Raw genomic sequence first — 24,302 nt, 5'->3', positions numbered from 1 at the left:
TATACATCATAAAATTAAGACTGCAGGCTATGGCTTGGTATACTATTTCATTTTAAAAATCTAATCTTAAGAAAGCATTAAAATGAAAAAGAAGATCAAAATTATTTCCTTCTCATAAATTAATATTCACTAAAACATTAGCATTTCTTATGCAAAGTTTAAAATCTAAAATGGAAGTACAGTAAAGAGAAGCACAAAATACAGCACTTACAAATATTTTAAAAACAGAGCTCTAGTACAATATAGTACATTTCATCCCAGAGAAAGAATGTTGGCAAAGATCTCTACCACATGGAAACAACTTTTAAAGCTTTGGGTCCTAAACTTTTATTCAGCAGTTGAAATCAATCCACAGCTTTCCTCATTCACCCTCCCACTTAGAGCAAAAGCGCAGACATGAACATTTATTGAAGAAAACCACACACAAAAAATCTTCAAAACAGCTAAAAAGGTAGGCTCTTTATTCACAAATTATTTTTAATGTTGTTATTTAAAGTATGACTCATCTAGTATTATATATAAATGTAACATTCATCTCTTTAGTCTTTTTAAGTTGCAGCTGCCTTCAAAATCGTTTTAATAACTTTCGTATGAAGAGTTCTTAAATACTTTTAGATAAGTTAAAGAACAATTTGACAAAAATAGGGTGCTGCAAGCCATAAAACCTTTTTATTCTTAATATTTAACCACTAGATGTTTCACAAATTGGCATCTAGAATGCTACATCAGCAACCCAAAGCAATTCTGCCTGAAGTTACTCTTTTAAAAGCCAAAAATGTGCACCAACCAAATAAAATCCAGTAGTAAACCTAAAAGAATATTTCCCATTACTTCATAGTTCCTGAAGCAAAGCTCTATTTCCCGTAGTACACAATTCTGTCTTTTTTGCATTTTTCCAACTTAAACTTTTAAATATACTAACTTAAAATAATATAGTGAAACTTATTAAAATTATAAAACTGAAAATGATTAAGACTTAGATTTTCTTTTATTCTATATAGCCTAAAAAATAAGTGTAAATGACAACCTATCCTAATATTAAAGTTGACATTTAAGTTTTGAAACTATTCTTAAAACTTATTTCTGCTTACATCCATGTGAATTAAGAATTCTTATAAAATAACAAAGTTGAAATATGATATCTAACTCACATGAGACAGGACCTTGAGTCTCCACTTTTAACTATTTATATTACAGGTATCCTAAGAAGATTCTCATTGCAAATATGATATCTCTTTACTGAAGTTAATTATGAAGAAAACAGCAATTATATATGTTATTGAAATTTTCATTACAGAAGAAATACAACTATTTTCTGAAACTATATTTTATAATATTCACTGATAAATAAAAATGCTAGCCTCTAATTAAAGATAACCAAGAGTTAAATAGTTGGTCTCTGGCTCCTCATGCTAAAATCCTGCCAAAAGTCCTGTAAGCTTTCAGTATTGTTTCGATGGTCTGCATTTTTATTTCCAGGGACAAAGAGAATATTTACCCACAGGTCACTAGTTACTAACGTCCAGTCACCTAGACATTTGCTAAAATGAAGACTCTGCTGTCTACATTACTTCTGTTACTGTTTGTGCCTCGGATAAAGCCAGCACCACAAACTCCGCAAGACTTACACATTAGCTATGACTATGGAACAGGCAACTTCGAAGAAACCATACTGAGCCATGATAATGACGATAAATACCCGGATGGGAAAAATGCTAAGGTACTTTATTTCTCTCTAAATACAACTTTTAAAATAGTAGTTAAATGTATGTTTTTGCTTTTCTTAAAGTGTGCGTGTAATAAAGGTGATAAAGATGTATTTTAACTTATTCATAACTAATTGTTCCTATAATTATACTTATGTAAGTATGCATGCCTCCCAAATTAAAAAACAACATCTATGGTAGCCAAACAGAATACAGAGTAGCAAGAACAACAAAATAGCACTTTAGGAAATCTAGACTTATTTTCCCTGGCCCATTAAGATTTATGTGCTAAACCGAGTTACAAAGTGCCATATACTTGCGTATTACATTGCCTCAAAAATAAATTAGGGGAAATACAGATGGGTTATGAGTTTAAGGTGTATTATTTTAGTTAAAAAAGAACTCAAGAAAATAAATAGAAGAGTACTGGTTGTTGTGGTTCCTGTAGGACTTCATAAGAATTTACAAATGCCAATTACACACAGTGCCAAAAAAGGAAAAACCATTTAATAATGCATTTTCTTTAAAAATCACTTTCAAACATTTAAAGCCTTTATCACTCTGTACCAAGTAATTGTCATCAAGTTAACACTCTGTAAGACAGTGGTTCTCAACCTTCCTAATGTGACCCTTTCATACAGTTCCTCATGTGTGGTGACCCTCCAACCACAAAATTATTTTCATTGCTACTTCATCACTGTAATTTTGCTACTGTTATGAATCGGGCAACCTCTGTGAAAGGGTCATGCGACCCCAAAAAGGGTCATGCGACCCCAAAAAGGGTCGTGATCCATGGGTTGAGAACCGCTGCTGTAAGATAACTTTTATACCATATTAATCACGCTACTCCTTTGTGGATTAAGTAGTTATTGAGACTTTTTTGGCACATGGATATTAAGGCTGGGTAGGAGAAGCTGATGTGTCTACTCAACTACATACACAATTAACAGAAAATGAGAAATGCAGCAAATATAATGCGTTGGTTCAAAACATTTGTGGGAAAACAGTTAAGAAATAAAGGATATTTCTACAAATTTTTGAAGCCCCTTTGTGTAACAATGTTGATTGCTTCAACAGTTCTTCACTATTTGCTTTTTTCTTCTTTTTTAATCATTTTATAGAGGGCTCTTACAGCTCTTATAATATTCCATACATCAATTGTTTCAAGCATATTTGTACATATGTTGCCATTATCATTTTCTAAACATTTACTTTCTATTGAGCCCTTGGTATCAGCTCCTCTTTTTTTCGCTGTGCCCCTGTCCTGGACCCCTTGATAACTTATAAATTATTATTGCTTTCATGTCTTACACCGATCACTGTCTCCCTTCTGTTGTTAATCTCCTGGATGGTGGTGGTGGGGATTATATGTCAATCATTGCAATTGGTTTGCTTTTTTCTTTTCTATTAAGTATACAATGAACAAATATTAACAGCAGTTTCTTTCAATGGCGTTACTTGACATGCTAGTATCATTTTTACCCATTATCCAAAACCCACTAGAAAACAAAATATTGTTGCATTGGTTCAAAGTCACAGCAAGCCTAGAGGATGAAACTAGAACAGCTCTCTGGGGTTTCTGAAAATCTAAATCTTTAAGGAAACAGACAACCTGACTTTCTTTCCAGGAATGACTAATGGGTGTGAATCAACGACACTGTAAGCCACTAGGCCACCAGAGCTCTAGATATACTAGTTATAGCTTCAAATTAAAAAAAATAAATAAAAATACAAGCTATTGTAAACAAGATTTGATCTCTTAACCAATTACAAAGACACTTAAATAATCATCTGGTCTCTAAAATGTAGTAAGCACAGACATGATTTATTCAGCTTTTTTTTTCTTTTCAAAGGGTATTAGAAATTTCTTTATTCGGATCTAAATATAGATTAAGGTATTTTTAAGTGAAGTCGTGCCACCAGCCACCTGGTATAATGATCAAGTGAAGTAGCAGCCTAGGAGATTTTATATACAAATGAAGAGTGGAAGAAGATATGTTCAATTAGAACATATGTGGAACAATGAGGGTTAAGGGCAGTGTCAAAACTTGTTAATAAAAGGGGAGATATGCTTATAAAAGAGAGAAATAACAAACACCACCCAATAAACTTTCATATCATGGCAGAAAATGTTCTTTTCTAGAATAGCAAAGGGTGAAGGTAAAGATTAAGGGCTTCAATTCCTCAGCATTAATAGCATAGGCTAATCACTGGTGTGAAGCAGTTAGCGATCACATTGGTATGGACAGGAACTGGAAACACAGGGAATCCAGGACAGTCGACACCTTCAGGACCAGTAGTGAGAGTGGCGATAATGGGAGGGTGAGGGAAGGTGGGGCACAAAAGGGGGAACCGATTACAAGAATCTACATATAGCCCCCTCCCCGGGGGACGGACAACAGAAAAGTGGGTGAAGGGAGACGTTGGACAGTGTAAGATATGACAAAATATCAGTTTATGAATTATGAAGGGTTCATGAGGGATGGGGAGTGGGAGGGAGGGGGGAAATGAGCTGATGTTAAGGGCTCAAGTAGAAAGCAAATGCTTTGAGAATGATGATGCAACAAATGTACAAATGTGCTTGACACAATGGATGTATGCATGGATTATATGAGCCCCCAATAAAATGATTTTTAAAAGAAGAGCTCCAAAGAATGGAACAAGCAGAATGGAATATGAAGAATATTCACCAATTGGGAAGAATACAACCAACTGAATATTGTTCTCTTGTGTAGAAATAGTTAAATGGGACTCCACTCTTGGCAGCACACCGTCACTGAAAACATCATATTATTTAAAAAGAATTCCCAAAAATAAAAGGAACTTAAGACATAATGGAGGCAACCAGGCAATTCAAAGTCACCAGAAGAGATCAAAAGATTTTTCAATTCATTGCAAGTCGTATTTTAACTGATCCTACATAAAATGGTAGAATCGGTGACAAGAATTTCGTTTCAGACAATAGCCAATAGAAAAAGTTAAAAGAGCTACTTATACAAAGATAGGATCTAATTTCACATGTTCAACTTTCAATTCTTTAGAATAGCCTCCTACATCATTTTCACTTTCAATATGTTCCATGCTTACTAAACAGTGAGTTCAGCTATTAGAGATTTAATTGAAACAAAACAAAATTGTTCTTAAATATTCAAATGATTGATTAAATAAAGTTATTTATGTAGTCCTATAAGAATCTACAATAAATACCACTAGTGACCCTGAGACAATAAATGCAATCCCTGTGGCATTGTATGATACTCTCCTTTCCTACATGACCACTGAAGAAAAAATAGGTGCATAAGCAAATGTCGTGAAGAAAGTTGATGGTGTCTGGCTATTAAAAAATATAGCTCTGGTGTCTTAAAGGCTTGTAGTTAAACAAGCAGCCATCAAGCAGGGAAGCAACAAAGCCCACATGGATAAAGCACACCAACCTGTGTGATCACGAGGTACAAATGGGAATGGGTATCAGAAGTTCAAAAACAAGCAATCAAATTGATGTGAAGGAGAGTGAACAAAGTGGAGACCCAAAACCCACCTGTAAGATAATTGGACAGGCCCTCACAGAGTGACCAGGGTTGGGGGAAGGTGGGGGGGGAGGGGAAAGAGAGGGATGAGGAATTCAGGGTGTGGTATAGCACTGATGAAACACATAACTAGCCTTTGGTTCTTTAATATTTTCTCCCCTTACATTAAGGCTTATGCTTCATGTGTATAATTTAATACAAGAATGTCAGGATGGATGACCCTTCAGAAACAGCAACTTATCTCACTTGGTAATAAACTTTTATTTCCCAATAGGAAAAAGAATCTGTAATACCTGATATGCAAAGATTTCAATTACAAAAAGATGAGAGTGCAACTTTAACCCCTAAAAAAGAAAGTGAAGGTAAGTATTAATACTCTAAAAATCATTTCTCCTCTAAAGAAACTTTATAATAAATACTTATACTAATCAAAGGAATCCACGGTGGTGCAAACAGTAAAGCACTAGACTTCTAATTGGTTGTTTGAACCCGCTGCCTCAGAAAGCAGGCTTGACTGTAAATATTTCTGAAAGATCACGGCCTTGAAAGTCCTGAGGAGCAGTTCTGCTCTATGTACGAAGGGTCCCCAGGAGTAGGGGTCATTTCTGCAGCAACTACAGCAAACAGAAGTATTAAATATTGCCGCAGGAGATAACTTTATGCAAACAGTGGGATTTCACGTGCCATGATAAAATCAAACATATATTGGGAGTCTGTATCATTTGCCATCCACATTATGATTAAGGACAATCAAAGCTTAGTCCATGCATCACTTCCACATGTCTATGTCTCTATATGTCTATATAAAATCAACTGAAAAAATACTTATTAAATACCAAATACTTATTAAATAAGTATACTGAATAAATACTAATTAAAATATTATTTACCAGGTAATACATAAACCATAGGGATCAGGAAAATAAAACATAATTATTTCCTCAAGAAACAAGAGAGGGATATGTACATATATAATTGTAATGTATATTTAGATTTTTTAAAACTTATAAACAAATTATAACTCCTACTTAATAGAAGGAAATCATGCTTGCTAAAGTATCAAGGCTCTAAAAATAGGAAAACCTTTGACAAAATTGAATGACACAGTGGCTGCATCAATAATCTCACAGATAAGAACAACTGATAGGATGGCCCAGGATCCGGAAGTGTTTCATTCTGTTGTACACAGGGTCTCTATGAGTTGGAAATGATTCAAAGGCACCTATTAGAAATTATGATGAGTCCTACAATTGAAAAGTATCACAGACTTGAACAAAGGAAGACATCTCTTGTCCTTGGACTGGATGATTCAATAGCCAAATAACTCTAAACTTATAAATTATCCCAATAAAACTATTAAACTTATTTGTAGAACTAAACAAATTAAAGTTAAAACAGAAAAAAACCTGACAGATTATTTTTAAAAATTGAAAACTGGCAGTTTAAAGTAGAGATAACCACACTTAAAAAGTTATGACAAAGCCTCTACACTTAAAAAAAAAAAAAGCGGATGGGTTAAGGATTGGCCTATTTTCAGTCAGTGGTTCAAACCTATTTACAGCTCTTCAAGAGAAACATGAGGTTGACTGGAAAATCCTATGTAGCAGTTCTATTTTGTCCTGTAGTGTTGCTATTAGTCAGAATTACCTCAAAGATAGTAGGTTTGGGATATTTTAAAATATGTTTTAAAAAATGTGAAACAGACATAAGAAAAGACAAAAGAGCAATGGGATAGAATATAAAATATAGCAATAGAAAGAAACACACTTAAATATTTTATATGTTAAAGGCAGTGTCTTGGGCTGCATTCTGTACAGAAGCAAAACCAGTTAAACTTAAATATGTATATGAAGAATTAAATTTATATCAAGAAAATGCCTCACATATCTGTAGAAGCAGGCAAATTCAAGTCTGGACAGATTCCAAGTCCCTAGGTCAGGAGTTGGGCTAGAGGCTTCTCCTGACTGAAGCTGTGGGGACTAATGAACCCAAGATCAGCCGGAAGACAACAGACTTGTGGATGTCGAGGGTATTGAAGCCAAGGTTGCTAGATCAAATGGAAGGCCAATGACAACTCCCAGGATTGGCAGACAAGATGGTGGGCCATTGATTCAAGTGCAAAGAAACAGGTCAATAAGCCAGATGTGGGTAGCAGACCCAGCAGAAAGCAAGCAAATTATTGCCATTGTTCATTTATACTGGGAGGAGGTCACACCCTTGAGAAAACTTGCCTTAGAGCTGTGATCTGTATAAGGTATTATATCCCAATCTCCTCACAGCCGATCTCATTAAGGGCTTAAATTATACTGTGTTAGGTTATGCCATGGCAGATTACTAGGTAATAAACTTTTATTTCCCAACAAGAAAAAGAAGCTATAATACTAAATCACTGAAAATTAAGACTAAACTTAATTATCTCAAATTACTAAAGCAAAAGTTCTGTTTGTTTGTTTTTTTAATAAATAATGCTGGGAGAATTACATACATTTCAAAACAAGACCAGAAGCCAACTGGGGAGCAGACCATCATTTGTACATATGAAAACTCAAATTGAAGGTAAAGAAAATTAAGACAAAAACCACAAGAGCCAAAATTCTGTCTTGAAATGATCGCAACTGCATTTCGAGACATGTGGGATAATATCAAAGACATCATCAGACATGAAGACAGCAAAAGATCATAAAAGTTAGAAATGGAACAAAATAGCATAAAAGAAGTCAGAAGAGACTCTAAAACTTGTTCCAATACACAGAGAAGCTAAAATTAAATGGAAGGATGGAATAAAGAGTTGAAAACTTGAGAAAACAAAGTATTATATGTAAAGATAAAAACAAAAGAGGGAAAAAACAAGTCCAACATTTCTTAAGCTTAAAGAATTTAAGAAAAGAATCAACATTGAAGGATTCTAGAAACAAAATACTGAATGAATCAAAAGCATCAAAGAAAATAGAAGGTATACACAGTACTGTACCAAAATATATAGTCACCTGATCCAAACCTAAATATTTTCAATTACTTTATATGCAAATAAAAGCTGTAAAATGAACAAGGCACATGGAAGACGGATGTGTGCCTTTGAATTATGGGGCTGTGGAAGAATACTAAATAAATGGAATGCACTTAAGGAACAAACCTGTCTTGGAATAAGTAAAGCCAGGATGCTCTTTAAAAGTAAGGATGATAAAAAAAAGAGGACCTGATGCAAAGGGCTTAAGTGGAGAGCAAATGCTTTGAGAATGATTAGGGCGGGGAATGTATGGATGTGCTTTATACAATTGATGTGTGTATGTGTATGGATTGTGATAAGAGTTGTATGAGTCCCTAATAAAATGTAAAAAAAGAAAAGGGAAAAAAAAGAAAGAAAAGAAAATGATTAGGGCAAAGAATGTACAGATGTGCTTTATACAATTGATGTATGTATATGTATGGGCTGTGATAAGAGTTGTATGAGCCCCTAATAAAACGTTTACAACAAACAAAAAAAAAGTAAGGATGATAAGATTCCATCTCATATATTTTGGATATGATATCAGGAGGGATATGAGAAGCACATTAAGTTTGGCAGAGTGTTATCCAAATAAAGAAAAAGGAAGACCCTCAATCAGATGGATTGTCCCATTGGCTGTAACAACTCAAACCCAGTGCACATTGTTTCCTTCCGTTGTCCACAGTGTTGCTACTGGTAAAAACAGTAAACAGTACTTCACAGTAATAACATCAGGTAAGACATGGGTTATTACAACCATCATCACTATCACCTATGATTCTGTAAAACATCATTTCAAACAGGAAGATGCATTCGTGATGATAGCAAAAAATTAATCACAAGGGACCAAATACTTTTACATTTCTTTTTACCTTTTTATAATGATGCTTCCTGATTTAGAAATGCCCACGTGCCTGCTATGTGTTTGTCTACTTGGCTCTGTATACTGTGAAGAAGTTGACATTGATGTTGTACCACCATTGCCAAAGGAATCAGCGTACCTGTATGCACGATTCAACAAAATTAAAAAGTTGACTGCTAAAGATTTTGCAGACATACGTAAGTTAATTTTAAATGATGTATTACCATTTAACTAATGTTGGCACAAAGTGTTGCCATCTGGTATCTCTGGCCTTTTAAATCTTGGGATGACGCTGTACGAGTATTTAAGCATGAATTATAATCCAGAAAAATAAATTGGCTTCTTGGTGATTTGTTTCCTTTCTATTCTTATATTCTTGTTCTCTTCCTTAACTAGGGCGTCATCTATGTCTATGTTGATAGCCCCTACATCACTATAGATAAACAATCCTTTAGATTCATTATGTCAGTCTGTCAAGATCACTGACACATACGATGCTTCTTTAATCACGATGTTTTACTTTCTATGTTCACCATAAATTCAGAGACACACCTTTTCCTTAAATTAGCTCATAGCTCTTAACCCCGGTTGCATATTTAAGATATCTAGAGAAGCACTTTTAAAATACTGAGACCATGTCCTATTCTTTAGTATGCCGGTCCAAGTTGAGAATGAGTTTACAATCAACCACTCAGATGATTCAAATGTGGAACTGGGGTCGAGAAGAGCAGTTACCATATATACTCGAGAATAAGCCAGGTTTTTCAACACATTTTTAATGCCGTTTTTGTGGGAAAATTAGGTTGCTTTGATGGATATTCAGGTTGGCTTATACTTGAGTATATAGGTATTATTACTCCTCCCAATTCTCCCAGCTCATTAATGCTGTTGGAATTCCAGACACATCGTTGGCTGCCAGGCTAAACACCGCCCCTTCACTAAAGTATTTCTGAAAATCACACACACAACCCATAAAGGTGTTGGACCCACTTTAGATCAATGAGATACAGCATAAATGAACTCATGCAGCTATGGATAGATAGTTTCAATTACTATCTATAGTATTTTATTATCATATCAGACAAAAGCAAAACAAATACAAGTATACACAGAGACACTAAATTTCTCTATTTCTCAATCTATTTTACTTTAACAAATAGAGATATTTTTGCATTTGTTACTGTTATACACTTCTATCATTTTTAAGATTCTTTCCAAACCTGGTATTCTCTGATTTCAGTTAATAGGTGATACATGACAACCCCAGAATGATCAGAATTCAATCAACAAAAATGTACTGAGCTAATAACTGGAAATATTCTATTGGGCACTAAAAATAAAGGATGTTTGAGAGGTCTGTTAAGCAAACGCTTTTTCTGATAAATTTGCTAAATAATTAAAATGATCATTTAACTTTTATATTTTTGCCTATTTTCTTCTCAAGCTAACTTAAGACGACTCGATTTTACGGGAAATCTGATCAAAGATATAGAAGATAGTACTTTTTCAAAACTTTCTCTATTAGAAGAACTTTCACTTGCTGAAAATCAACTATTGAAACTTCCAGTTCTTCCTTCCAAGCTTACTTTATTTAATGCAAAATACAACAAAATCACGAGTGAAGGGATCAAAGCAAACACATTCAAAGTAAGTATGATTAAATATAAAATCTAGTTTATAGAACCAATGATAATATGACAAATAAACGAACCTTTGGTATAGAATTCTGTTTTGATTATAAATTTTGTTTTTTAATTATATTTTTAAATAACTAAGAGATTTTAAAACAATTTTAATTTGATAATGAAACCAATTTTAACATAATAAATAACCATGCTATAAAGTTAGTACAATCTCTACCTCATGCCTCCAAATTAAATACAAAGGTAAGTCAGAAAGTATTGCTACCAGAGGTCCAATCTTACACAGGTTCATTCCAAACAAAACATATTTACACATATTTTGGATTGATTAAGGCTTAAAACATGTTCTCTCACTAATACATGTGTGTTCTTTTCTAAAACATGTGTCTTAATATCATTAGAGTGCTTAAAATATATATCCAAAGGGATCTGATGCAGTAGTTAAATTTATGTCACAGAGCTGGTTATGGTGACTGTGTTTTTGGATTCCAAAGCAGTAATCTTAATAGATTTTCTTGAATGACGAAGATGACCAGAGGGGATTACTAAAAATTGGAAACTACATCAGTGAAAAATCCAGGAAAGTTGTGCTGAGGGATCTTTTTTCCATCATGGCAATGCACCCGCTCAGTATTCATGCATATAGAGGCTTTCCTATAAGAATTTCACTGGTCTATGTAGAAAAAGAATGATTGGGAACTGACTGTGGTAGCAATTTTTCAATTCTACTTGACTGATTAAAATATGGAATATGATATGTATTAAATCAACTTAAAAGAATTTCATTAAGATACCTTATGCCATTAACCTGATTTTGTCCTTTCAGACTTTATTTTAATTAAATCATTTTATTGGGGACTCTTACATCTCTTTAACAATCCATATAACAATTGTATCAAGCCCATGTGTACATACATATGTTGCCATAAGCATTTTCAAAACCTTGTCTTTCTACTTGAACCCTTGGTATCAGCGCCTCTTTTTTCCCTTCCTTCCCCACCCTCCCACCCTCATGAACCATTGATATATTATACATTATTTTATGTTCATATCTTATATCTCTTATATGTTGATCATTTTGATCAGTTCCCTTTTTCTCCCCACACCTTCTCCCTACTCTCATGGTATCGCTACTCCTGTTATTATTCCTGAGGGGTTTATCTGTCCTGGATTCCGTGTGTCAGGAGGTCTTATTTGGACCAGTGTACATGCTCAGGTCTAGCTGGATTTCTAAGATAGAACTGAGATCTCAAGAGTGGGGTGTTCTTCCACGTTAAAGAATTGTGAAAAAGAACACAATTTGAGTTCTACTAGAAAACCAAAAATCAGCCATTTTAACCTGGTGGTAAACATTGAAAATTCACCTTCAGAAATGTATAATTAGATAGAAGATACATCAAGAAATAACAGCTTTATATTTTGATAATTTTAACAAATATTGCTTTGATTTTATAACAATACTTTTGACTTAACCTCATACAAAATAACCTCTATCTTGTTCCATGAAAGTAGTCCAAAATTTGTATCCCAATTTTCAAGTTGTTCACAGTGAAATAATTATTTATATGGAAGTAGTTAGAATCCTCAAGGGACTTACAATCTAGTAAAAACCTCAAATGGGATATTTTTCTATTTTCATTATCTTAAAAAATTAGCAACTGACCAAAAAATTACTTTTAAATTTTGAAAGCAGAATTTTCTTTTGAGTCCTATAATGGCATCTAATACAAATTCTATATGTAGTAAGTAATCAATGCATTTAATTTAACAATTCAAGATATTATATAAAGAAAAAGATGAAATTGAATAGCCAATTATCTCAAAATACATGACTTCAGGAAAGTGATTACCTCAGTGTAAAAGGTCACTGCTCTAATAATTTCGTCTTGGAAACTAACCCGAAATAGAGGTTAGAGGATCATGCAAGTGTTGTGAAACATAACTTCCCCTATAAGACAAGGTTTGAAACTTCCCCGATAGTGTAGTGGTTGCACATTGAGCTGTGATCCACATGGTCTGCAGTTCAAAACCACCAGCAGGTCTGCAGGAAAAAGATGGCTTGCTACTCTCGTGAAGAGCTATAATCTCAGACACTCACAGGGATAGTTCTACCCTATCCTATAGGGTTGCTGAGTTAGCAGCTATGGCTGTGGAGAGTACATGAATGGTAACTTCTTACAGAGCCCAGAAGATGTAGTGGGGTTATACATTGGGCTGTTAACCACAAGGTGGACAGTTTGAAATCACCAACTGCTTCACAAAAGGAGTATGAGGAAGCTTGCTATTGTAAGGAATTGTAGCCTGGAAAACCATTCTTCTATTCTGTCCTATAAGGTTTCTATGTGTCAAATCCATTTGATGGCAGTGGGCTAATGATAACTCATATAGGAACACCTAAAATGATCAAATGAATATTCTTTCCATATTATAGTTTGTTGTTGGTTGCTATCTATTTGGTCTTGCTTATGATAACCTTATCTATGAGAACAAAACGCAGCCTGGTCCTGTGATATTTTCATGATTGTTGGCACATTTGAGTCTGTTGTTTTGACTATTACATCAATCTGTCTCATGAAGAGGTTCTGTTTTCTCTGACCGCCTATTTTATCAACCATGGTGTCCTTTTTGTAGAGGTTGTATTTTTTCTAAAGTAGAAATCTCCACAAATGTACACCCCATCAGAAAATGCCCAAATACATACCCCTGGTTTTTAAAAAAAAAATTCAAGGTATTCTTTTCAACTTAAAGAACATTCTAAAAACATCAGAATTTCTCTAAGTTTGGGGATAAACGGATTCTTGAGTTAAGGAGCTTTTAAAATAGAATTCTCTGTAAAAAAGCAAATCAAAAACCTTTTAATTTGAAGACATGTAATTGAGAGACAACAAATCTTTACAAATGGGCATGTTTAAGAGTTACAATATCTGATCACATTTCACAGAAAGGAATATTTTCATATGTTTGAATTTTAGATAACTATTACAAATAAATATTAAATGACAAATTAGCATGTAATTTATAAACCTAGCAATCTTGTAATTTAGCCTAATCCCTTAAACTGTAACAGTAACTGGCACAATTGGATTATGCTAATACATGTTAGATGAATTCCAACTGGGAAAAACAGAAGGTGTGGTAGCCCAATGAAAGAATATAATGCTTAAGAGATTTTAAAAAAAAGACTCCTTATTTAGATAGACCAGCAGAGATAATAACATGCATAAAAACAAGAGGGGTCTAGGAGAGGAGATGAGTCAGTCAGGGTGCAATGTAGCACCGATGAAGAATACAGCTTTCCTCCAGTTCCTAAATGCTTCCTCCCACCCACCCCCAACTATCATGATCCGAATTCTACCTTGCAAGTCTGGATAGAGCAGAGGATGTACACTGGTGCAGATAGGAGCTGAAGGCACAGGGAATCCAGGGTGGATGATACCTTCAGGACCAGGGATATGAGGGGCGATACTGGGAGGGTAGAGGGTGAGAGGGTAGAAAAGAGGGAATTGATTACAAGGATCTACAAGTGACCTCCTCCCTGGGGGACAGACAACAGAAAAGGGGATAAAGGGAGACGTTGGACAGGGCAAGATATTACAAAATAAAAATTTATAAATTATGAAGGGCTCATGAGGGAGGGGGGAGCGTGTATGGATTGTGATAAGAGTTGTATGCATCCCTAATAAAATGTTAAAAAAAGAAATCCTAAAAGAAAAAAAATACTCCTATCTTAGGCAGAAAAATCAAAACCAAACTAAACTCATTGCTACTGAGTAGATGCCAACTCATAGTGACCGTATAGGACAGGGTAGAACTGTCCCTAGGAGTTTCTGAGACTAACTCTTTAAGGAAGTAGAAAGCCCATCTTTCTCCCAAGGAGGAACTGGTGGTATCAAACTGCTGACCTTGTGGACTGCAACTGAACACAGACCCACTACGCCACCAGGAATCCTCTATGCAGAAAAGAGTTAGGAAAATTGACAGGGGATGCTTATCAAAGCAAAGTAAAAGATCAATATCTGGTGAAACGATATCTTAAAATCATATTATAAATTTACATATAAGATCATGAATAGTAATCCAACATATTTCCCTTAGAGAAAAAAATACGAAGAGTTCAATGTTTAATAAATTTCCCGGGAAAAATGTCTCACTTAATGCATCTATCCCTTAGTATAATTTATTCGAAAAATTTTAAGAGCTCGGTTAAACGGGAAATTTTGGCAGTTCAGGAAGAGGTTATGGCAGCACCATTTTCCAAACTCAATCTTGTGTAGAAACTAACCTCATTAGCTGCTCTACAACTCAATTCCAAAGGCCAGCAATGCTGAAGGCCTATCTCTTCCAAGATCCGATGACCAGAAATGAGAGAAGTAGTAAAGCTCATAAAGAGCTTCATAAAGGCCCTAAATACACTCATTTTGAAACTATAAAAGAAAGCAAAAAACAGAACTACCCTGCCAGGAATCAGTACTATTGATATGCATACGTACGTGTGTATACATATAGGAATCTGGTGGCCCAATGGCTAAGCACTTGGACTCTGACCCAAAGGTCAGTGGTTCAAATACATTAGTTACTCCAAAGGAGAAAAGACCTAGCATTCTTGTCCATGTCAAATAATGATTACTGCCTAGGTAATCCAAGAGTAATTTCTACTGTCCTATGGGGTAGCTGTGAATCAAAACCACCCCAACAGAACACAACAACAATCAAGCAAAAGTATCTTTTCTTTGCAGAAACTGAGTAACCTCACTTTCCTCTACCTGGACCACAATGCCCTGGAATCTGTACCTCGTAATTTACCAGAAAGTCTACGCATAATTCATCTTCAGGTATGACTGCTCCTTTCATAATAGAAATTAATTGGGAAACCTGCTCATTCGCATGTAAATTTTCATGAGATTGCTATGGAACTGTCATTGATGTAAGCTGCATTGGAGCAACCTTGACTCATGGCAATCACATGTAAAACAGGATTGTATCACTGGGCTTTCATTGGCTGATTTTGGAAGTAAATCACTATGCCTTTCTTCCTAGTCTGTCTTAGAGGCTCTAATATAACACACGACTGATGGATAGTGGCTGAGTAGAATGTGCACAGACCAGGACTCAAACCTAGGTCTCCTACAAAGAAGGAAAGAATTCCACTCTGAATCATCATTACCCCATAGTAATACAATAGCTGAAAAAATATAAAATAATTAATATTTTGCCAAATGAAATATCCCATAAAAAAGCTCAGTTCTATTTAGATCTTCACAAATGATCAGTAATAGCCAAGTGGGAGTTCTGGGCTTTTCCCTGTATGTTCTTTTCTAGGTATGCAATTAGTATTTTCTTCTTTTCTTAGTTCAACATATGAATTTGAAGTCAAAAGCACTAAAACCTCTCATTTGTAATTCTTTCTCCACCAAACATTTGTTTTTAGGTAGTTTTCAATTGACTTTTGGGTACCAATCTAAGGTTATAAAATGTGAATGAAAATATATTAAAATTGGTCTCTCATCACAAGAATTCTATGTTGCTTTTACTTTTTCAAAGAAAATATATGGGAACTATACCCATTTTGAGTTAGAACTCTAAAATAGCATACTATCTCGAACTATTCTAATTATGGTTAAAACAACAACAACAAAAACCGATAGCACAGAAGGTTTTATGGTTCAAAGAAAATATATATGTACAGCATTTTAAAATAATTTTAGATTAAATACTCTATATGATCTTACTACATATCTTAAAAGAAGTTGAATTCCGATTTCTAAATATTATCCCATTTGTTTTACAGTTTAACAACATAACTTCAATTACCGATGATACATTCTGTAAAGCTAATGACACTCGCTATATCCGGGATCATATTGAGGAGATACGTCTGGAAGGCAATCCGATCATCTTGGGAAAGTATCCAAATAGTTTTATCTGTTTAAAGAGATTGCCTATCGGATCATATATTTAACCTATCTGTAGCACATGAGTGGAAATACAGATATCATTATACATTTCTTAACAATACTTAAAGGAACAGTGCAAAACATATAACAAGTAAAAGTAAGCTTGAATCAATAAGTTCAATAATATGAAAATATTTAAACAACATTATCAAAACCTTAGTTTATAACAGTGTTTGGCATTTCAAAGCTATTTTCTTAAGTTAAAACTCAAGTTTGAAGGGAATTGTTTTCATTATTAATGAAATGAGGATGAATTGATAAAGCGTGTCTTTCTTCTCTCACCATTTTTGTATTCCTAATGCACTTGAGACATTTCAAAATTTTTGAGAATGATCTTATACTTTTCCTTTAAGATTCATATATTACTAAAAAAAAGGCATTGCTTTCTATCAAGTAGATACATAATCACATTTTTACTGAGCATGACAAATAGAGTATGTCTCATACCTAGGCAAAACTTTCTAAATAAAGCATGTTTTCTAATAAACTGTGAAAATAGTCATTCTAAACCATTATTCTTTTTACATTCATATAGTAAAAGCTATTAGAAAAATAGTATAAAAAGTATTTTTCTAAGTAGGTATGAAGAATCTTAAAAGGACAACCAAGCTAAAACCAGGATTCTTGTAACTGAAAATCCCAGTTTTCGAATACTACGCAAAAAGTCCTCAAGTAAAGGCGTTCCTATGTTATACTGCAAAATGTTTTACAACAAGAAAATAGTTAACTACACAAACTTAAGATGTGAGAATAAAATTCTTACCACAAATCCATATCCATCAAAAAATTACTTATCCACAATATAACTGTGACTAATATTTCTTAAATATCTATGGTGAACTAATGTTCAATAGTGAGAATTCAACTCTAATATATGGTGACTTATGGTAACACAATTAAGGCTGTCCAATTAAAGTTCCTAAAGTAACATTTCAATTACCCCTGCGGCAAAGAACAAAATTTTAAATTCCTAAATAACATGAATTTGGCCAAGCTCAATGTATACAAAATTCCTTGCACTATTTCCAGGACAAAATATAAACTAGAATCAAGTTGATCTCTTTATACTATTCCAAGGACCCATACTTATTCTGGTTTTAAACACTTGTTTCATGTTTTTCTATACCTAGAATGATCTCATTCATTTTCCAATTTCAAGGTCAAGACCAAATTGAATTATTTTCATTAAGTCATCTGTAATCTTTCATGATCACAAAAGTTACCTCAGCAACACTGATTAATTCTTTTGCTTGTTTTATTTTTGTAACCAGTAATCCTGTTTTATTTTTTCTCATTATTTTTGTGCTTGCCTTATTTCACTGTGATTAAAAGCACATTCAAAGCATGAAACATGTCTAATATAAAATTTCTATTTCAAAGTACTAGAATAATGGTGAGCATATTTGAATTGAATGTATAATAAATATTAAAAATATATCTAAATAGAAGTGTTTTGCTTCATGTATAAAACTTTAATCTTTAAACAATCATAATCTGAATAAACTATAACTTTATCTGAAAAAATCTACCTATACAGAATTGACTGATAGGAAAAGGATCAGGGATTAGAGAATTCAAGCATGTGTCTAGTTGGAGAAGAATACAGTCATATTTATTAACTTGCTTTATGGTTCAAAGGCAAGATCACTATTAAAAAATCATTGTCATACAAGATTGGAAGATGACCACATCAGATACAAAATGGAAAGCTACACTTATATTAACTGCTAAATTATAGTATTATACTACATATGTGCCAAATTACTAAGAATCAGGACCCAGCCAAGTTGACATATAACCTTCCATCCAGCATTACTCTTACCTCACAACTTGTCATTCATTAATAACTACTAGATATTAATGCACAAAACAGGTTGGATTTTTTAAACTCAGCATAAGAGTAATAGGTCAGACAAGGTATTTGATAAGTGAGAAATAGGTGTAATGCATTTCTATATTTTATATATAATTAAAATGTAACGAGTAAAAAAACCCATAATGTACATGTCAAATTATTGACATTTTAAAAGCCAACGATCTACATTTAACTAGAGGAGAAAGCATGAACAAAATAGTCTGAACTGTAGAACTATCTTTAAAAACTTAAAAAAAAATTTTAGCTAAGATATGAAGATGAGTAATTAACAGTATACTCCCTTAAATTAAGATTTAAAAAAAAAGAAAGGAAAAGAAAATTCCACAAGATATCTCTAAGAGCCAGGAAGTATGTGTGTGTGTGTTGCTGGTGCCAACTAATAATGACCTTATAGAACTTCCCCAGAGTTCCTCAGGAAGGAATCTTTATGTGCGCAGACCTCCAGGTCTTCCCTGTCACAGAGCAGATGCTAGGTTTGAACTGTAGACTGATCAGGTAGCAGCTGGATGCTTAATCGTTGTGTCACCAAGACACTATCTAAAAAGTCCCAAACCTCAAACCACTGCCCTCAAGTCAATTCTGAACCCTAGTGCCCCTAGAGGACAGCCTAGAACTGCCCCTGTGGGTTTCCAAGGCTGCGGGAGTAGAAAGGGGCTGGTGGTTTCAAATGGCTGACCTGTTGGAAGCTACAAGGGCTCCAGGGAAATAATGAAAGAACAGAAAAGTAAACAATGAGAAAGGCGAATAAATAAATGTTTCATTATAGACACTAACAATTAGAGAAATAAACTAAAAAAACAAACCATCTCTTTGAGTTAATTCTATTCAGAGTGACCCTATGCAGAATTCCAGAAACTTGTAAATCTTTACCAGCCCATTCAGCCTCATCTTTCTGTGGCAACAAGCCTCGTGGAGGTGAACCACCTATGCTGTAGTCAACAGCCCCATGGATAGCCCTCTGGATCACTAGGGTTCCTCAAAGAAATCGTCTGAAATTTAGTAGTTTATTTGTTGACCTTCTCCGGGCACCTAAGGTACACCCAGCCATGGTCAAGGGAGAAACAAAACAGAAACAGATCCCTATTCTCAGGAAGATTATCTATACTACTAAGTAAAAAAGGTAATCAACAGGATCAGCAGGTAAAGGCAAATAGAAAGCATATTAAATGATCATAAGCACTTTGGTTAAAAACGTTTGTGTGTTGAGGTAGGAGTTTGAACATGTCTGAGGGATGACAGCTCAAAGTAATTCCTCAAAAGAACTTGTAGGTAAAGACCTAAAGGAAATGATGAAGGGAGAATTAAAATTATAATTAAAATGCACAACCGCCTTCCAAATTCATGAAGGGATGTGAGAGCTAAGAAAAAATATTGTGGAACCCTGGGAAGATGAAGCCAGATAGAGTCCTTTGCCTAGAACTCCCCATGCATGGCCTAGATGTTTACAGGTAAGGTGGCCAAGTTTTTGCAGCTCAGCTAGCTGCTAGTCCCTTTCCTCTAGCTCAGTGGGTCAGCAGGGAGGTGGTAGCAGCCCTCTCCCCTCTCCTCTAGCTGGATGGGTCAGGACACAGCTCACCTGGATTTATGACCCACCAGAGTGGGAGAATATCCCGTGTCATACTGCCCCTCAAGTGGTGCTCCCATTTTCCTGGAGCCCCCGGGCCCCTTCCTCAAGGACCCGTGGGATCCCAAGGAGGCTGGAGCTCACAGCAGCAGAACTGAGTCTTCACAGATTTACTCCCTTACCTCATCCCCTTACCCTCTCCTCGCAAGAACTCAGCTCTAACGGCTGCCAGATAGAAACTCCCAGTTCCTGGAAAGACAGGACCACAACTTGAACTCTCTGTGTCTTTCATGAGTATCTTAAGAGTTTTCCCTATTTTCTTTTGAAAAAAACCCACAAAACTCTTTTCCCACCCAAGGAACAAATTACACTATGACTTAGAGCAGTGGTTCTCAAGCATCCTAATGCTGCGACCCTTTAATACAGTTCCTCATGTGTGGTGACCCCCAACCATAAAATGATTTTTGTTGCTACTTCATAACTGTAATTTTGCTAGTTATGAATAGTAATGTAAATATCTGATACACAGAATGTATTTTCATTGTTACAAATTGAACATAAGTAAAGCATAGTGATGATTCACAGAAACAATATGTAATTATATATTGTGAAATATTTATTTCTAATTACAAATAAATGAAATTTTGTCTTGAAGCATGGTAGAGCATGGGTAACAGTCTTCATGCCAGGTACTCATATGTGGGCATACCTGCATGAGGACGGACCCACATGGAGATGGATAGAGGAGCAGTGTCTCGGTTCCTAAGACCATCAGAAGTAATGCTTCCCGAAGGTCTTAGGCAACCCCTGTGAAAAGGTAGTTTGATCCTGCTGACTTAGAGGTTCCCAATCCCTAAGCTAGGGGGTTGACACTGGGACTTACTGTCCTTAGCAGGGCTTTCTACTGATTGGAAATACCACCACCACCCCCCACCTTGGGCCTCCACTGCAATAACCTATTTCTACCCCGTGTCCCCAGCATGAGGGGCGGACAGTACACAGTGATGCAGAAACTCAATACTGATCCACAATATAACACAGGACTTTCTCTCCCTGAGAACAGAGAAACTGTGTGCAGCTGAAATAAGGGCCTTCTGCTTTAAACACAGTAACAGACTGGGTACACTCTTCATTTATTATATATGGGATTGATGTGACCCTGGTAGATTTCTTAACATACCCCGCATCCACCCCAACCACAATTACCTCAAGACTTGGCTCCCCCCACCTCAGTGAGCCACACTCTCTCATAATCTACCAAGTAATAACACACCACTTATAATCCCATCTTCCAATTGATCAAAAATTACTGTATTTGACAGGAAGTCTTCGTATGTTTAATACCATCGCTATAAACCTATCCTTGAGCAACTATCTCCTATTCATCCTTCCCACCCAACTATCGCTCCTTCTTCATATCCACACAGTAAGACTTACAGTTCCTCTTCCTAGCCAACCACACCCCTTACACAATTCAGAATTCTACGAATGATCTTCAGCTGGGCCACTATGCTAGGCAAACAACAGCCATCAAGAACTACCACAAAAAAAATCAAGAGAAAGCAAAAGTCAACAACTAAAGCCAATGGCATACACAGAAAAAGAAGCCCTTGAACTGCATTAAGGAGAATGATGTATATGGACATATAAGAGATCTGGGATTAATGATGAAAACAAAAGAATCAATTGAGAAACTAAAAACCGCATACCCAAAGTAAATTAAGAAACGAACTACCCGAATTAAAAAACACGGTGTAAGAACTGAGCGACAGAATGGAAGACAAGAGAAATAGGATCCGTGAACTAAAAGACAAGCACGTAGACTTCAGCAAATGAGAGAAACAGGCAAAAAAGTAAAAGAATCTGAAGAGAGCCTAAGAATGATTTGGAACCCCAGAAAGAGAAATAATAAAAGGCTCTTTGGTATTCCAGAGCAGGAAGAAACGAACAAGTCTACAGATAAAAATGTAAGAGAATTCATGGAAGAAAATTTCCCCAATATCGTAAAGGAAGTGATGATAACCATGCAGGAAGCAGAGAAAACACTAAATAGATTAACCCCCCCAAAAAAACAAATCAAGACATATCAAATTATCCAATATAAGGAAAAGGAGAGAATCCAGAGAGGAGTTCGAGAGAAAGGTCACATACAAAGGTATACAGATAAGAATGAGCTCAGAAGCAAAGGGCATTTATACAGGTCTAAATAAAGGTATGTACATATGCAAATATATTTATATATGAGGATGGGGAAATAGATCTATGTGCATATATTTATAGGTTTAGTATTAAGGTAGCAGAAGGACATTGGGCCTCCACTCAAGTACTCCCTCAATGCAAGAATACTTTCTTCTATTAAATTGGCATTCTATGATGCTCTCCTTCCCAACATAACCGCTGAAGAAAAGGTGGGTGAATAAGCAAATGTGGTGAAGATGGTGCTCATCTGGGGTCTTAAAGGCTTGAAGGTAAACAAGCGGCCATGTAGCTCACAGCAACAAAGTCCACATGGAAGAAGCACACCAGCCTATGAGATCACGAGGTGTCGAGGAGTTCAGGGATCAGGCATCATCAGAACAAAAATCTTATCATAGTGAATGAGGGGGGAGTGAGGAGTGGAGACTCAAAGCCCAATTGTAGACCATTGGAGATCCCCTTACAGAAGGGTCTTGAGGAAGAGACGAGCCAGTCACAGTGTGATGTATCAATGATGAAACATACAACTTTCCTCTAGTTCCTAAATGCTTCCTCCTCCCCAACTATCATGATCCCAATTCTACCTTACAAATATGGCTAGACCAGAGGATTTACACTGGTACAGATAGGAACTGGAAACAGAGAATCCAGGGCAAATGATCCCGTCAGGACCAGTGGTGAGAGTGGTGATACTGGGAGGGGAGGGTGGGTTGGAAAGGGGGAACTGATTACAAGGATGTACATGTGACTTCCTCCCTGGGGCACAGACAACAGAAAAGCAGGTGAAGGGAGACTTCGGACAGGGCAAGATATGACAAAATAATAATAATTTCTAAGTTATCAAGGGTTCATGAGGAAGGAGGGAGTGGGGAGGGAGGGAAAAAAATGGGGAGCTGATGCCAGGGGCTTAAGTAGAGAACAAATGTTTTGAGAATGATGAGGGCAATGAATGTACAAATGTGCTTGACACAATGGATGTATGGATTGTGATGAGAGTTGTATGAGCCCCTAATAAAATGATTTAAAAAAAGAATGACCTCAGACCTCTCCACAGAAACCATGTAGAAAAGAAAAAAAAGGAGCAAAATATTCTAAAAGAGGAACAGCAAAAATTGCCAACCACGAATCCTATATCCAACATACCTAGCCATCAAATTGCAGGAGAAATAAAAGTATTCAAAAGCCAGAAAATATTTAGAAAATTTGTTTAAAACAAACAAACAAACAAACCCCAGTGTTATTAGAAAAAAAACATCATCCAGTTCTTTATGGTCAGAAAATCAACTACTCAGCATTCAAACATGAAAGCACCACAGGGGTAATACCATCCAGAAATCAACACACTGAAAACAGTACCCAAAATAATACAGATATGCCGTATATACTCATGTATAAGTCAAGTTTTTCAGCACATTTTTAATGCACTTTTTTGGGGTAAAATTAGGTGGCTAGGCTGATATTCGGGTCGGCTTATACTTGAACATATACAGTAGTGGGGAAACAAAGACAAAAATAAACCACACACACACCACAAAAAAGGAGGGAGGAAAATATGAAGTAAAAATAATACAAAATGACAGCAACTAATCTACATTTAGAATTAATAACACAATTTCAATAGGTTAAATACACCAATCAAAAGACAAAGTGTAACAGACTAGATTAGGAAACAAGATTCATCCATCTGCTGCCTTCAATAGACACACCTCAAACTCACAGACAAAAATAGGTTGCAAGGCAAGGGATGACAAAAAAATTATGAAGTTAATTGCAATAAAAAAAGAACAGGAAGTGGGTGAACAAGTAAATGTGGTGAAGAAAGCAGACGGTGCCCGGCTATCAAAAGAGATAGTGATTGGGGTCTTAAAGGGTTGAAGATAATAAACAAGCGGCCATCTAGCTCAGAAGCAACAAAGCCCACATGGAAGAAAACACCAACCTGTGTGATCGCGTGGTCCCGAAGGGATCAGTTATCAGGCATCAAAGAA

The 24,302-nt window shown here is 35.5% G+C and overlaps 2 protein-coding genes across 2 annotated transcripts in view; one reads left to right on the top strand and one right to left on the bottom strand.

Moving 5' to 3' along the window:
* The window catches only part of CENPP (centromere protein P), a 338,488-nt gene that overhangs the window by 249,521 nt on the left and 64,665 nt on the right, over nt 1-24,302 (bottom strand). The window lies entirely within an intron of this gene.
* OGN (osteoglycin) lies at nt 325-18,069 on the top strand. Its single transcript, XM_075549866.1, has 7 exons — nt 325-451; nt 1,480-1,720; nt 5,508-5,595; nt 9,120-9,278; nt 10,526-10,728; nt 15,461-15,556; nt 16,513-18,069. The coding sequence occupies exons 2-7, from the start codon at nt 1,547-1,549 to the stop codon at nt 16,681-16,683; spliced, it is 891 nt and encodes a 296-aa protein (XP_075405981.1). The 5' UTR covers nt 325-451; nt 1,480-1,546; the 3' UTR covers nt 16,684-18,069.

The sequence above is a fragment of the Tenrec ecaudatus genome, chromosome 5 (genome assembly GCF_050624435.1).
Source record: "Tenrec ecaudatus isolate mTenEca1 chromosome 5, mTenEca1.hap1, whole genome shotgun sequence".
Lineage (NCBI taxonomy): Eukaryota > Metazoa > Chordata > Mammalia > Afrosoricida > Tenrecidae > Tenrec > Tenrec ecaudatus.
This window is presented reverse-complemented; position numbering and strand designations above follow the sequence as displayed.